At 34.9% G+C, this 16,048-nt stretch overlaps 2 protein-coding genes across 4 annotated transcripts in view; one reads left to right on the top strand and one right to left on the bottom strand.

The window, feature by feature from the left end:
* Positions 1-165: 165 nt before the first annotated feature.
* On the bottom strand, positions 166-5,949 carry LOC142977824 (uncharacterized). 2 transcript variants are annotated; one of them, XM_076121917.1, is made up of 4 exons: positions 5,294-5,949; positions 4,819-4,907; positions 2,586-2,769; positions 166-2,119 (listed from the first exon to the last, which is right to left on the bottom strand). In XM_076121917.1, the coding sequence occupies exons 1-4, from the start codon at positions 5,543-5,545 to the stop codon at positions 2,084-2,086; spliced, it is 561 nt and encodes a 186-aa protein (XP_075978032.1). In that variant the 5' UTR covers positions 5,546-5,949; the 3' UTR covers positions 166-2,083. The 2 variants fall into 2 exon arrangements, with proteins under 2 accessions (XP_075978032.1, XP_075978033.1); XM_076121918.1 differs by having other exon boundaries at positions 2,658-2,769.
* Positions 5,950-12,284: 6,335 nt separating this feature from the next.
* Positions 12,285-16,048, top strand: part of Pfrx (6-phosphofructo-2-kinase/fructose-2,6-biphosphatase) — a 36,573-nt gene continuing 32,809 nt past the window's right edge. The window contains exon 1 of one of the 2 annotated variants that reach the window (XM_076122330.1): positions 12,285-12,494. In XM_076122330.1, coding sequence (XP_075978445.1) covers positions 12,323-12,494 — 172 coding nt within the window. In that variant the 5' untranslated portion in view covers positions 12,285-12,322. The remainder of the gene's footprint in view (positions 12,495-16,048) is intronic. The other variant, XM_076122331.1, reaches the window with a different exon arrangement.

The raw sequence follows: 16,048 nt of genomic DNA, 5'->3' as shown, positions 1-16,048 counted from the left end.
CTGAGACTGATCTCTACCTATGTTTGTCGAGTATCCACTTAAACAAAAGTACTAGATAAATCAGTCCATAGACCAAATAAAATTAAGGGATGGGAAATAAAAGAAAGATCCTTAGAATAAATAATTTATTTTAACATTTTTCAAAATATACTATGTTTGCAGTGACATTGAATATAATCTAGTGGACGCAGGATGTGACTGCTATTCGTGTACTCCTAGGTTCTATGCCAGAAAATTGGCGACATTTATTAGTCAGTTAGTAAATTGCTGACAACGGACATTTTCCTAAATAGTGTAATGTGAGTTTATTATAAATACTTACCCATTCTGCTACATAATTTAATATCGATACTTTGAGTAAAGGTGACGAAAGTAATATAAAAAAGGCCGCTTACTCCACCTTAGGCCTTAAATTGCTCAAGGAGGAAAAACGACAACAGTGCGAAAAACAGATGCGAAAAACCTACACTATACCTAAACATAGTTGTTCAAAGGCTCACTAGATGGCGTTAGCGTACTTGATGTTAAATTGTTGGTGTGTGGCGCACTCATTTGTCTATGAGTGAGGGGTTGCAAGTGACCTGCCGCCCTGAACAAGAGCCACGAGAGCCGAGAAATCATAGTCGAATGACAACATAGACTAGTCTAAATTCCATATTTATTAGACTACTAATGGTATAGCGAACGACTCGATCATATTTTTAATAGACTATAGACTACGTTCGTCGAATGATTTCATCAAACAGTGCTGATTTTAACATTTTAGAAGTTTTTTTCTAGTGTAGAAGAATATTTTTTCTAATATAATATTTTCATACTAAATAGTACCTAAATAGGTGTAGAAAACACCGAACTATACTAGCACCTCACGAACACTACGTAATTCTACATACTACAGGAATATATGTACCTAATTAATAAGAATTATCTTTTTAACTACACTACACGATTGACAGACTGAACGTTCTTTTTAGCCATTGTTTCTGCTGTCAGACCAATAACTAATTAACTACAGACCTATTATCAAGATGGAACAATGTCGACCGATAGTTTTAACTTTACCAATGTATCAATTGGTTATCCATCGATTGATCGATAGATTGATGTTGGAACAGCTTTATAAACTCCCACTTATATCGCCTATATAAAGAACACACGAATTACTATTTCATAAGACAATCGCTAAAGTATTTTGAGATAGTCTGAGAAGGAAAACGAATGCAGGTACCTACTTATCGCATCCTATAAAATCCGAAATATTATATCAATCTAAACTTGCGACTAAATATTGCTCATATTTTATTGTCTTATCCTAATTCTTATTGTCTTGAGACGCTACAACTATAGTGCTCAGATGTGAAGGATTAATATTTAATTACTTTGGATACGAAAATCCATGTTGCACTCAATCTATTCAGTGACAATGTTATAGCTTTGCTCCCTAAATACGCTAATAGTTTCGAAAATAGATGATTTTTCTAGTTTTTTTTTTTGCTTTTTCTAGAAATTCTATATGCCCTATACCTAGTGTACAAAGATCTTTTCCTACTATTTAGCTAGATGCTCGTCGTCCAAGATATGGATACTTATAATACTTATACAGCCGTGAGTACGGGTAATACGAGTACTTAGTATCGTACCAGTACTTAGAAGTCCCGTATTTATAACAGGTACAGTATTTAGAACAATACGGATATTTAGCGCAGTACGAGTATTTAGAATAGTAAGGGTACTTCCAACAATTACAATATTTTGAGCAGTAAGGATATTTTGAGCAATACTTCGGTTCGTACGCGTACTTCCAGCAGTTACAGAACTTTGAGCAGTACGGGTACTTTGAGCAGTATCCTGTGTATTTTGAGCAGTAAGGGTATTTAGAACAATAGGAGTATTTTGAGCAGGTACAGTATTTTGCGCAGTACGGGTATTTGGAACAGTACGGGTACTTTAAGCAGTACGGATATCGAGAGCAGTATGAGTACTTAGTGCAGTAAGGATGTTTCGAGTCGTACCAGTAGGAGGAGTAGTATTTGGACGTGTATGGATAGTACCAGTATTTAGAATAGTACGGGTATTTGTAATGTCAGGCGGTCGCTGCGTCTATTTCTGCGTCAATTTTCTGCAAACAAAATAAAAGATATTAGGACGTTGTACAGAATAAGGGTAATTAAGAGTTTTGTCTTAATAAGCTTTTAATGGATATGAACGAACGTGTAAGTGAGCAGTAAGTGTACGCCTAATGAATTCACAGGTCTTAAAAAATGCTTGAGTACCTTTAAATCATTCCCAAACCAAAAAAGCCATTTTATGAATGAATTCATTTTAGTGTATGCATTATGGTTTATGTTATTTAAAACTACACACTACACACCGATTAACAATATAATACTGTACAATACAGATCATTGTAATAAATATGACATAATTCAAAATTCACATATCAACGACTTATGTGCAGTTTTAAATAAAAGAAACTACCGTACCGTACCGACTTGATTCTGGTCAGTAGTCAGATGTTTGACCGGCAGTATACCATCATGCACGAACACACAGATACCTAATTAATCTGTATATATAACGATCACCTTGATGTCGACATTCTTGACGGCTTGCTCGAGGGCCTGCAGCGCGGGGTCGTCGGGGGTGAACACACTTACGTCGTCATATAGCTCCTGCATCTTCAGGCGCATCTCGTCGCTGTAGGCGCGCGCGCGGGCGAGACGCTCCTCCGCTGCTTCTTCCACCGCGTCCGAGTACAGGTTCTGGAAGCTGAAGGGCAAAGGTTTCAAAAGGCTACTGTAAAGCATTAACTTAGTACATAGAGATTAAAGTTAAAACAACCTGGGTTTTAGGACAGTTTGCTGCCCTAAATATAAGTCACTTTTTCCGAGTTCCGCAATAATTTTACAAGCAGTAACATACACTACATTGGTACATCCTTACTCCGACGTCCTAACGTAAGCCTTGAAGGATATTTTAGATATTTCAGAACCAAATAAATATTAGAAAGTTCCGTATAAGAATTCCTATCGCTTCTTAATGCCCATCGAATCTACAAAGTCTAGCAAGTAACATGGCAACCGCTTTGCGATGCAAGCATCTTCAGCATTTAAAAGAACTGCTTGAAAATTCAAATATCATAAAAAGTAATTATAATTATTTATGCATTTCACATGCAAGTACGCACGTGACTCTACATAGACTATCATAAAACACATGAGTCACGTATCTAAATATAGTCCAAGTTCGGCTGATTACCTACAGTCCTAGATGACTAATCTTATGAAATGTGACCGTATGAGAACGACGAACGTCTACGTGGGGCATTAAACGTACCTATTACCTTACATAAGTCATTCTAGAAGCCTGAGAAATTGTACATCCGAATATAGAGTTACATAATAAAAAAATATTATGTAGACTAAGTGAATAAAAATGTCTCTGTCCAATTCGTATACTGAGTATTTTTTTAGCGAGAATAATAAGATGTATGAAAATGAGGCAGACAGTTCTTAAGAATATTTGGGATCAGGAAAATGCTTTCGGCTCTACCATTATATCTATACTAATATTATAAAGCTGAAGAGTTTGTTTGTTTGATTGTTTGGTTGAACGCGATAATCGCAGGAACTACTGGTCTGATTTGAATTATTTCAGTGTTACATAGCCCATTTATATGAAGGCTATAGGCTATATATCATCACGCTACGACCAACAGGAGCAGAGCAGCAGTGAAACATGTTACAAAAACGGGAAAAAATTTGACCCATTCTCTCTTATGTGAGGCAAGCGAAGTTGCGCGGGTCAGCTAGTTATTAATAAGAATCGTGTTGAAAATAATTAATAGGTAGCTTTCCACTGATCGTACGATCACTAACCAGTGTTGAAGCCTGATAAATCCCGATAGCTGGTATAATCCACTAATTAGATAGTAGAGGTCAAGAGATATAATACACGTTGGTTATACTTAGCTGATCTACGGAAAATATCATTTGCCATGAAATTATTCCGTACGTAGGTAAATTACCGACACATAAAAGTAAGCCAAATTAATTATAATCACTACATATAACCTTGGGGTAAAAGTCTTTTCGCATTATAGTACCTATGTAGAAATGAACGTGTAATAAAATCTTTTCGCTACACAAAAAAAGCTCGATATTTGGCTATTCGCGAAAAATTTTAAAAAAGCGGTTTTACTTATATTTAGAGCTATTTCCGAGTAAGGTTTAGGTTTTGGGTAAAAGAACTTTTGAAACCGGTAAGGCCGGGGAGGGCCGCTAGTTATTTATAAATGTCAATTGCTCAGTTAAAACATCGCAAAACAATAAAATTCTAAAATAAGTAGGTATATAAACAGCAGTAGAAAATCGTAGATAGGTATAATATTTATCTGTAGTTCAAAGGTTAATACCGTATGTTTACAAGAGCGACAAATGGACCTGAAAGATAGAGCCAACTAGACATAAATAATATAAACATAGAGAAAATATAACTAAATTGAACTAAACTCTTCTGTATTCGCAGTTCTCGACAAAGAATACTCATACTAAAAGAAATATACGAAATGAAGAATATACCTACTTTTAGGCGTTTTGAACTAATTAGTATACTATAGTATGGTATTCTACCTAAAAACAGTTAAAATGAACCTTAACTATGCGATTACAAACCTAAGTTAATCTAACAATTCGAATAAGTCCTACAAAATCTTATTCTATCAATATTTAGTACTGCTATTGGCCGCTAGATGTCACTACTACATGCACAGTATTGCCGTAAAAATATATAATAAAATAATTAAATTATAAGTATAACCTGTGAAGCGAAGCGAGGTAGTCACGGGGAAATGCGTCCATGGCCACCTTCAAGTCATCCCATGGATCGGAGTAACGACGGTGTCTCAGCTGAAATAAGTTGAATCATTCGAGAACTTATCAACTATTAAAAGTAGAGTAAGACATAGATAGCTGCGTAATTTATAAAATAAATAGTGAATTATAATATAAAAAATACCTATTTCGGTCCCACTGTTGAAAAATGGTCTCCAGAATGGGTTTTCCAACTCGAGTAAAGACTTGGACCTTGAATTCACTACGATCGAGCAGCTATCGAGCAAGTTTGCATGAATAACTAATCATTGCCTCTAGCGTATTCCGCAAGAACTATTTTATTAAGTACATTTATCATTCAAATGTCAAACTTTCACTTGTCGATAGCAGCGAGGGTAGAAAATCGCACTAAAGTCTGGAAACCTTTAAAATTGTCCTAAAGTTTTTCCTAAGTTACTTACCCATTTATACCTTCCGTAATCAATTTCGGAGTCAGTCATAGCTCTGGACAGCGGTATACTAGAGTCGGTACTGAGGGTGCCTCTCTCGACCGCGTCACTCTCGGTCACGATACTCTCACTCTTCTCTGACGGAGGCTCTTCCGGCTCTTCCCATATGTAAGGAGATAGCGTCACTTCAGGTATTTCAAACTCGTTCACGATTTCCGAACGATTCTTCGGAATCGCATTTAGGAGAGATTTGAACATGTTCATTTTGAATGATTAGGTTAATTCTTTGTGAATTAAATAATCAAGCATGATGTGCCTTTAAAGAAAGTGTTTTGGAAACACACTAAAAAGACATGAGTGGAAGGATAGACTCGTGGTTTCCACAACCATTTTAGAAAAAGGTTCATGATTTTTGACAAATCTCACTTGCTCTTCTTTTCCTCAATTTGTGTCGATGCTTGATTAAAATGAATGAATGATTTCATTTTGAAATCAGGATAATGAAACATGTTTCTGCTGTGTTAAATATGGATGTGACTTGCTTTTGATGCACGAAGAGATCGATGGAGTCCGATCAAATGGTTAGAATGAGAGTGCATTTTTGAATGACAGCTAAAATGTTCCGTGAACGAATATTGCTTCAAGTGACATCCGATGGTGGTGATGGTGACCCTAGAAAATGATAAAAAAGAAATTGTAATGACATATTTAAAACTTAATGTCGCATACATTCTGCCCCGTGTACGAATGGAAAACATAAAAACGTGTTTATTCATGATGAGTTAAAGGTAATAAAATTGTAAACTACAATTCTAAATATTGTTTTCAACGATGATATTTTTGCTTGAAATGTAAATGTGATTTCGATAAAATTATGACTTTGGGATCATTTCGGCATAAGCTAGGTTACCGTCGTAAAACTTTAGATTCTATAGCGATTCTACGATCTTATCTTAAATTACATAATTTTAAATAGATGCCGTAAAAAGACCTTTGCTCCTTACTAATAGAATTTGAGAATAGCGTGCTTTGTTTCAATAGTCGAAAGTAATCGAAATATGTCGATGTCCATGAACCCAATAAAACCTCTAGGCTTTCTCCCAGTACAAAATTGTCTACGTGAGTACAGTCACTTACACATTAATTCTGCTTAAACAAACATATAATACTATTTGACCCACTACTGTCCCACAGCTGGGCAAGGGTCTCCAACTGAATTGAGGGAAGGATACGCCTTAAGTCCAATTAAAAATATTAGGTCAGCGAAAAAGTCTTTTCGCACTATAGTGTGTATGAACTTGTAAAAAAATCTTTTCTCTACACAAAAAAGCTAGATATTTGGGTAGGTAGGAACGTCACGAGCTCAGTGAAAGAAACCTAATGCACCGTGTACTAATTTGTGATTGTTGAAGCCAAAGAGATTTGGGAAAAGACTTTTTCCCGACCTAATTTGCTTCGAAAAGTTTTAAGAACGATCGTCATTGCGTATCGAATATTTCTTGCAAAACAGCAAATGAGAAAATTATTCATAATGAATTTTAATTTTCACATTACTCATACAGTACTTAATTGTAAAAATAACAAAGATTTTGCACACCTATACTTATATTGCAGATAATTTATAATACGTGAAGTGTATTGACATTTTAACAATATTTAGTGTACAAATAATGATAAATATCATACAATGAGTTGATGAATAAAGGATCAACCTTGATTTGTTCGAACTTGACTGCGAAACAAGGAATATGCGTGCAGAATATGAAAATGTTCAATGTCAGGGCTGTAGCCTCAAAACTTTGGCGTTCTTACACAGCTGATTACGCAAAGAAAATGTAGAGCTATTGTTTACTTAATTAACTAACTTATTTCATATTATTTTATACTCTATTCATCGACTTTATAATTTGTTTCTACACTTTTTTAATCAAGTAAAGATTGCAGTGAAAATTACATTATGACAACAATGATAAATGAATGCTTTATGTAGTTCAAGTAGTGCATACCTATTTGTGCTTTCCCTAGAAAAACTTAAAACTAGACTTTGAAACTCATAAAGTTTTTAGCAAAACAATATTCTTCAATAACTTAATTACCTACCTACTAACTTTACTTGAAAGCCTGATTGCGAAATGTGAATAAATAAGTCGCACCTTACCGCAAATCTTGACACAGATAGTTTATTTGGGAGATAGTTAACGCGTGGTTGATCACGTACGACTGCAGCGAACAAATCGCGAGGTTCACTTTCATGGAACTTTGGTCGATACGTGAGCGTTGCCATGACAACCAGTAGCCGGCACGCGAGAAGACCCGCGCTCGCGTGCAATGGCCAAAAAGCGACAAACTTGAATTATTATTACACACCGTCATGTGGCAAGGTTAAGTTCGTTCTGTTTACTGCTAAGACCTTGGGAATAAGGGAAAGATGTATCGTTATAATATACATGATAAACATAGACAATGTTACCGATATGGTACACGCACTTTTGTTTTGATTTAGCATTAGGTAGGTACCTGCTTACACGTATTTCATATGCGTATGACTTGCGAATAAGCATCGTAAAAATATGAAAAACCATTTAGTGTATGGTGTCTATGAATCAAGGGCAACTGTCCTTTTACAGTGGAGGCAAAGTTTGTAGGGAAATTACTATAGAATGTTCTGATTCGTTATTGAGTAAGGGAAATTCCGCTGTTATAAATTGTTTACGTGTTAACTCTATATAAGTAGTACATTAGTCCCATAAAAGTTTCAATACACGCAAGTGTTTATGCGTGCCTGAACTTTTTGAAGCATACGACATCCAATATTTAAATCTCTACACTATGTTTTACTCTACATCTTGATAATATTTACTTTTCAGCTATAAAATCATTGAACACTAATATTTATTACTAGCTGACCCGCGCAACTTCGCTTGCGTCACATAAATTTTCCCCGTTTTTGTAACATTTTTCACTGGTACTCTGCTTCTATTAGTCGTAGCGTGATGATATAGCCTAAAGCCTTCCTCGATAAAGGGACTATCCAACACTGAAAGAATTTTTCAAATCGGACCAGTAGTTTCTGAAATTAGCGCGTTCAAACAAACAAGCAAACAATCAATCAAACAAACTCTTCAGCTTTATAATATTAGTACCTATAGATAATAGAAATTAAATTCTTCCCGTATCACGGTATAATCCGTCTATTTAACAGAACCTTGGCATGGAGGATTTATTTAGTTTCATTCTGAATTTAGTATAGGTACCTCCGTCAGCAAACCTTGCATACAAGGCTTCCTACTTGCACTATAACAGTACAAAATAGGTAAAAAATCACTAAGAACTCCTAGAGGGTACATAAAATATGATGATATATTATACAGTACCACCGATAGACGTTTATCGATCTATATGTTGCTATCTTAACGAGAATTTATCGACGAGTTCACGGACCACTGAAGTAAATTGTTAATAATGTTGCTGCACAAAGGCAGCCATTGTTTTCAGATATAGTTGTACAGTGAACTTAGTGACTCAATGTCTTATAATGTAATGATGATAAGTATGTCCCGTAACTTTAAAAAAAAATTGTACGAATCACTGCTCGCTATTTCGTCTGCGTGAAGAGATTTTCCTGGGAAAAATAGTATTCTATGTGTTAATCCTGGTTGTAAAGTATCTGTGTACCTTTCATGAAAATCTGTTCACTTGTTTTTGCGTGAAAGTGTAACAAAAATAAATACATAATGGATATGTATTTTCCTCACAAACCTTCGAATTTTTAATATAGGTAAATAGGATTTCTAAAACCTGACAGGGCTGACTGATGACAAGATATATACATGTATAGGTATACTTATATATAGACTGAGGCGTAGGACGATTCGCCGTTTTCCAACGTTAGTGTACGATGAGGTTAAAAGTTTTCCATTTTATTACATGACATACCGTCGAATATGCACATGCAAAGCAAAACGGTTAACTGAAAGTTATTGTATCTGATTTACGTAATACTTCTGTTGCCTTCGTCAAATTAGTTTTAGAAAATATAACTTTTACTTCGACATTCGGTACTGAAGTATACCGAATATTAGAATATTAGAGTCGGCGTGAAGATTTCCCGGGATAAAACGTATAATTTATTTTAATCTAGGTGACAAGTAAAAAAATCCGTTCACAAATTATTGCGTGGTGTAGTTACATACATGTATCTATTCAAACAATCACATTTATAATATTAAGTAGGATTATATCAAGCATACAAAAGCCAGTTGTCTTGAAACTGAAAATGAGCTAAGGGAAGTTTGCAAGCATCGTACCAAATGGCGTACTTTGGTCTCTGCCTACCTCCATGGGAAAAAGTTGTGATATTGTGTATTTATGTACATAGTTCAAAATAATGCATCATAGATAGATATAAATACACTTGTACAACTGTGCTATCAAATACCGATGGTTATCGATCAATGAACGACGGATTACACCTAACATAGATAAAACAATATGCGGTTTATCTTATCACGAGCTGTCGAACAAAAATGTATTCAGTCTTCTTATGACAACCATTATCTTTTGTTGCGGGGGACTTTAACATTCATTTATTATATTGACACAATGTAAGATAGGAACACAATTTCTACATTATTTTATCGGTGTGGATCAAATCCTGTAAAGCATAGTGCGTTTGACATTTTAATTATTTGAAAAAAATAGTTCTAAGAACGTACGCTAGGGGCTCTGCCGCGCTGATCAGATTTTCATATTTCCTTTTCTATAGCTGTCCAGTTGTCGAAAGTAGTTGAAAATCGTTAAACTCGAATAATAATAATGTTAGCAGAGTACCGACTACTCTTTGAGACTTTTCAGAGTTCTGTTTCAAAGATATCATTCTAGTTTTGCTATATTTAGCTGCATCAAAAAAAATACGGCACGAGGCATTGCCTGTACTACGGCTATAAGATACTAGATTATTAATTTATTCTTTCCGGTTTAAAAAGTATTCATATTCTCAACGAAGGACCTTACAAAGTAAGGCATTACTAAATTTACCATACTTCGTCGAGCATTCGGCTCTAAAGAAAAGAAAAATGGAAATTCCGAAGCGGCAAAATTGCAGGTGAAGGCACGTTTTTCATAAAGTTTAGCTATGCAGTAATAAAACTAGATAGGAATGTTGACAGTGGATGACAGGATGGTAGTACCAGAGCGTGTCTTGGCTCCATTTCCTCATTGTCATGAGACTGCTGCACGAAGGCCTGATGGCATTGAATGTGTTTCAGAGCACAACTGACTGCGGGTACGGTAGGACCGCTTGAGGTACAGTAAGGTGAAGTATATCAGATTTTAATGAATCTTGCTTATTAAATGACGACTAAGTGCTATTGTAATTTCTTAAACACATCTTTCTATACCAGCTAACAGCTGAACAGCTGTACTTTTTGTTTTCATATTTATTATAGTTAAGGTATATAGCTAATCTGTAAAAATGATTGTAAATATTTTTGATTAGGTACTTTAATGTTATTATTTATTTTAGATATAGGAGGTTTTCCTCTATATGTCTTTTCATTGTTCAGAGTGCAATTCAATATAAGACTCTTTTTATTTATAAATATGCAATAGGTATAAAGAATCTTTCTATATACCCATAATTTGTACACGGAATAAATATCCATTAGTAAATTTTATTTTACACACAAACAGTTTGTGCCGTTTTTCGTCGTTGCCATCGTTCGTTAGTTTTCTTATGTCTTCAATACATATTGTTTGTTGTCTGTGGTCATAGAGCCCTTACTGCACTCATCGATAGCCTTAGTAGGTACTTGAAACTAGACCACAATAACAATAGTATCGGCCGGATACTGAAGTAGGCTCTACCATTGTGTACTTTATAAGGGAACTTCCCTCAACTCTAAACTTATATATTCTATAGTTAATATGCTCTATATTTACTATCATGTTTGTAAATATGTCTTTCTCCGTTTAGTCGGATAATGGTTAAGGTGTGTTGCACGACGGCATCGCTATTACGTCGTCGGGAATACTCAGGAGGTCGGAGGTTTGATTTTCATGTTCCTGCACTACAAAACTATTGCTTAGTATGAAAGATAATTTTTCAAAACCATTTTTTTATTGCTTTTCACACAATTTCAGTTTTAATGCAGTTTTAAGTAAGAGTATATTGCAAGTCAAATTAAAACGGAAATGGGATCTTTATTATACGGAAAGTCTGTAAAACTTGAGAAGTGAGAATCAAAGTGAAAGCTAATGACTGACTTCCGTGCACGAGGCAAAGTTAGATGGTAGAGTTTGCAAGGATCTTCCAGAAGCATGCTCTACTGAGAACTGTCTTTCAAACTTAGTTAACAAAGAGCTCGCCTTGAAGAAACTTCTTACTAGAAATCAAGTCCTTAATGAGGTTGAGTTTAGTTTTACCAAATCTAACAATGTGGCGCCACTAATTACTATCTCTACTCTCTACATACTGTTTTTATTTCGGCTTTTGGAAATACCCAATTAATGAATGCACATTTATATCGACAAATTACGTTTGCGTAGAGTCGAGACAATCTACGATAAAAGAAAATGTATTCAAATAGCGTTCAATCTTGTTACCAGCTGCCAAAATAAAATGTAGTTTTTCATCAAATCAAATCGTATTACGTCACTGTGTCCTCCATATTCTGAATTCCTATTCACGCTACGTCACTGAATCGCAAATTTCTCGACCCAATGAGCGTATCCGAGCAATTCCCGTATTTTTATATCGGGAGTAATAACTAGACACGTTGTTCGGAAGTGTTTACGTTAGTCAAGTGGCATTGTGCCCAAAATGTGGAGCGTGACGACGAAATGCGAAGTTTTGTGACTGCCCTTGCACTTGAATGTAGCACGCGAGAGGCAGATGCAACGAGAGACGTGAGAGTATCGCCGTCTCTCCGCGCCATAGAGCAATCAGCTGTCGTCATAGAGCGGCGCGGGGGGCGCGGGGAGGGCGGGACGGGCGGCGCTCCCGCGTCACTCGCGTCAGTCATGCTCGGATAGCGCACGCAGATGGATGTGCAAAACGGATCGCCGTCGCTGCGTTTGCGCGGCGGCGTTAACACCAGCGGTGACAGTAAAAAACATGAGTTAAACCTGTGTCCAAGTGTCATGTCTCCGGAGACCCAGCGGCTGCTGCCGCCGACCACGGAGACGATCATGACGAAGCCGTTCCCTATACGAGGTAACTATAATAACCGCAACACTAGAATAATAGTTCTGTGTACTAAAAATACGGCGGGCGCGCGTGTGACAGCTGGACGTAATACGTAGCGCTAATTCGCGATTCACAAGTGGACATTGATAGTTATATTTATTTTGTTTCCTCTCGCTCCATGTGAGACAGATTACCGGTTATTGTAGTGCTATTAAAGATATGATAAAGATACGCGCGCTAGTATTAACATTCCTCATTCGTTACGTTATTATTTATTCTATGAATTTAATTTCACTCAGATCGTGGTATTATTGTCTCTTCGCAATAAAATGTTTCTTGACAAATGCGATCCTCTTCGGAAAAACCAATATTATCATGATTAATTTATTATTATGGTAGAAGGATTCCATTGTTATTATTGTGTTAATTAATATACGTTTTAAATAAGTATTTTTTATGTTCATGAAGTTCGCTATCAATTCATGTTAAGAATTTTAATTAAATCGGAATTAGGTCCATTGTGTTGTAAACGTTTGTTTATTTTTGAAATCACGTTTAGTGCGTGCTTCGAACGTAAATAGAACAAAACAAAACGATTTATTTTCGCTACCTATTTTTTATTGAAAAGTTTGTCTACCATGTTAATGAGTTTGAGATTGTTTAGTTTTGAAAAACAAACAATCGCCTTTATTTCTATTTGTTGTTTTAATATACAAACTGCTTATAATAATTCATTAAACATTTCGTACAAGTAGGAATTTGAATCATAGTGGTTAACCGGGAATCCCCTAGCCATAAAGAATGTTGTGTTTGTCTATGCTTATGATATATTATCTATGTCTGTATAAAAACCTAAAAATCTTGTAAAACTACATTTTTATCTAAACAATGTAAGCTGTTTTTGTATTTTAAGTAAATACAACCTCAACGACAACAAAATAGGTAATAATAAACTTCACAAACGTCTTAAAATTATCGCGCTATTTTGTCAAAAACAAAAACAAACGGTCAAATATTATCACATTGTAATAAATAAACAAGTTTTATTATGATAGTTAATAATAATATTACGTGGATTGTCCTTGTGTTACGTTGACCCACACCGGAGATGTAAGTCATGTGACTACACTCGATTGCAAGAATATATAACTTGACTATAGTAACTATAGTTTAATGGTTATTTATTCGATAACTACGGGTTTAAATCCTTAAATTAAGCTGCAGTTTTACCACTTTCACCCCTTTAGAATTTGTATTGATTAGGTACCAGCCAGATAGCCTTCTTACAAAATAGAATTTTGACAGTTGTTTACATACTTTTACTGTCACTTTATTTATTTATGGGTGGATGATTCCGTCATTTAAACACAAGCCGTAAACTGGCCAAAAGCTAAAACTCTATATGCTATTAAAGTAAGCGTTTGGTTGTAAAATCAAAACGGAGAGTCTTTCTACCGGAAACATCATAAGATGTGTTACAAGACAATTTTTGATTGAGGATTGTAATCGACATATATATTCTAAACTCTTCTTGAAAGAAGAAAGAAATGTCTTAGAAATTTTATTTAGGTATCTTTGCTTAATCAGTTTTATTGCCAATTGCCATATTTTTATATGCATTTTTTGTCTGTAATTTCAGTCACCTCGTAATGTTTATTACAGTATTGTTTTTCTATATCTCGTGAGAAATTCCTTGAAGATGATTAGTTTACAGTATTATTACTTTTTACTTTATATAATGTATTAAATCTCGACAACAGAATGCTTATCATGTTTTTCTTTAACATTCTACCTATTTAATGCGGCAGGAGGTAAAGTCTACATAGGTAAACTTCTGAAAGCTCTTAAAATATTCTCTCGCTACACAATTCGAGGGTCCAAACACGGGTTCTAACTTAAACATAACCTTAGACAACTCATCAATGACTTTTCGAAGTTGCATCGTAAACAAAATTGTCACTTAACTTACGGTGAAGGGGGACCCCTCGATGATACCTTACATGTCTGAGTATTTTTTCAGCAGTTTTTGAAGAAAGAAAAAGCCTAGGCCAGCGGTGCGGACTAAAGGCCTATCTTTTGATAATTAACGCGAAAGGGAAGGTCATGGGCTAAATTGACTCTACATAGATTGAACCTTATTAAAACATGCTCTATAATAAATAATTATCTATGCTTTCATGGCGTCTATCATTTATTATAATTGATTCGTATGATCGAAGAGTGATGAGCTTGTGCATCTTATCAAAGGCAATAAAATTATAGCAATAAATTAATTACTACCACAGTACACGATAACATTATTACAAATAGGTATTTATATTTGAATTTATTGTTTTCCTTCATTATGTAGCATTGATTTTCAATAAAAAAGCATAACTTGGATTTATTTGATCAACGCTTCTTAAAATAATACTATTCCAATTTTGAATCTGACACATCCAAAGACATTATAAAAAAAAGTAAAGCAAAGGTTAAAGGTATACAGCCTTATCGTTATTCATAAACATGTTAAATCGATTTTAAATTGAATTTTCCTGGTCCAGTTAGGATATTGAATCTGCACGGCTGCATCTAGGTCGGCTGCGTATCGATCCAGAGGTACTCTACCTCTGAAGGACGCTCTCAGTTATCTTCGCTTAAAGAAAATCTGCTATATAGCTGTTTGTGAAGTCGACAGGCGACCTTTTTGTTATAAATTTCTTTTAAAATAAATTTCTATCTCATTATTAGAATTTTCCTTGTTATAGGCAAAGACTTTATCTAAGAATAGACATAGACAGCTATAGTTTTGAGTTTCTAATTTTTGCCCAGTGGGCTGGTTTAATATATTACATTACACAATTCAATTCGTTTCTGGGTTATGTGTAAAAAAGAACCACGTAGAGTATCTAAAGAACTTTTCCGTTTCAATTATCCTTTAAAAAATTTAAAAATTAGTAAATCTCCCTCGATTTTAATACTGCATGCTTAGTCACAAGAATCTCATTTAAAACTATGTTTATCTTACAAAAGGGGTCTAGTTTTGAAAGAGAAAGCAGAACACTAATATGAATGGTTTATTGTAATGTAAATAAGAAATAACTTGCACATGGCGGGCGACGTGCGAGCACGCTGAACATTGCCAACTTGCCTCGTGTTACACAGATAATCTATTTATCTACTTTATCCTATATACTAGTTACTCACTTGTATATGTTAATATTTGTTTGCATTTTATCCTTTCTATTTTTTATTTGGCTAAGTTTTAAGCCTTCCCGTTGTCATTTTTTTTAGGTCTTCTGACGGCATAGCTGCTTAGCATTCAGCAACTTATTAAATTAATGAAAAAGATTTTGGAGTTATTAAAAAACATTCAATTTCTTGTCAACATATTTTAACAAGAAGGGGTTGAGGAGTTTTGGGGAGAAGTTTGCCCAACAATGGAACTTTACGGGACCGCACTGTAAGGAAAACATTCAGTTTGGCCGACTTTTCCGTGTTTATTTTTCCATGAAGGTTACATTTATTTATAGAAATTTAAAGTAATTATAACAGGCCATTCTTCGAACCTGAAATTAGTCCTTAAATAACATAGCAAATGA

This window comes from Anticarsia gemmatalis, chromosome 13 (assembly GCF_050436995.1).
Source record: "Anticarsia gemmatalis isolate Benzon Research Colony breed Stoneville strain chromosome 13, ilAntGemm2 primary, whole genome shotgun sequence".
NCBI classification, from domain to species: Eukaryota; Metazoa; Arthropoda; class Insecta; order Lepidoptera; family Erebidae; genus Anticarsia; species Anticarsia gemmatalis.
Note: the sequence above shows the minus strand (reverse complement) of the source record. Positions and strands in the feature narration are given on the sequence as shown.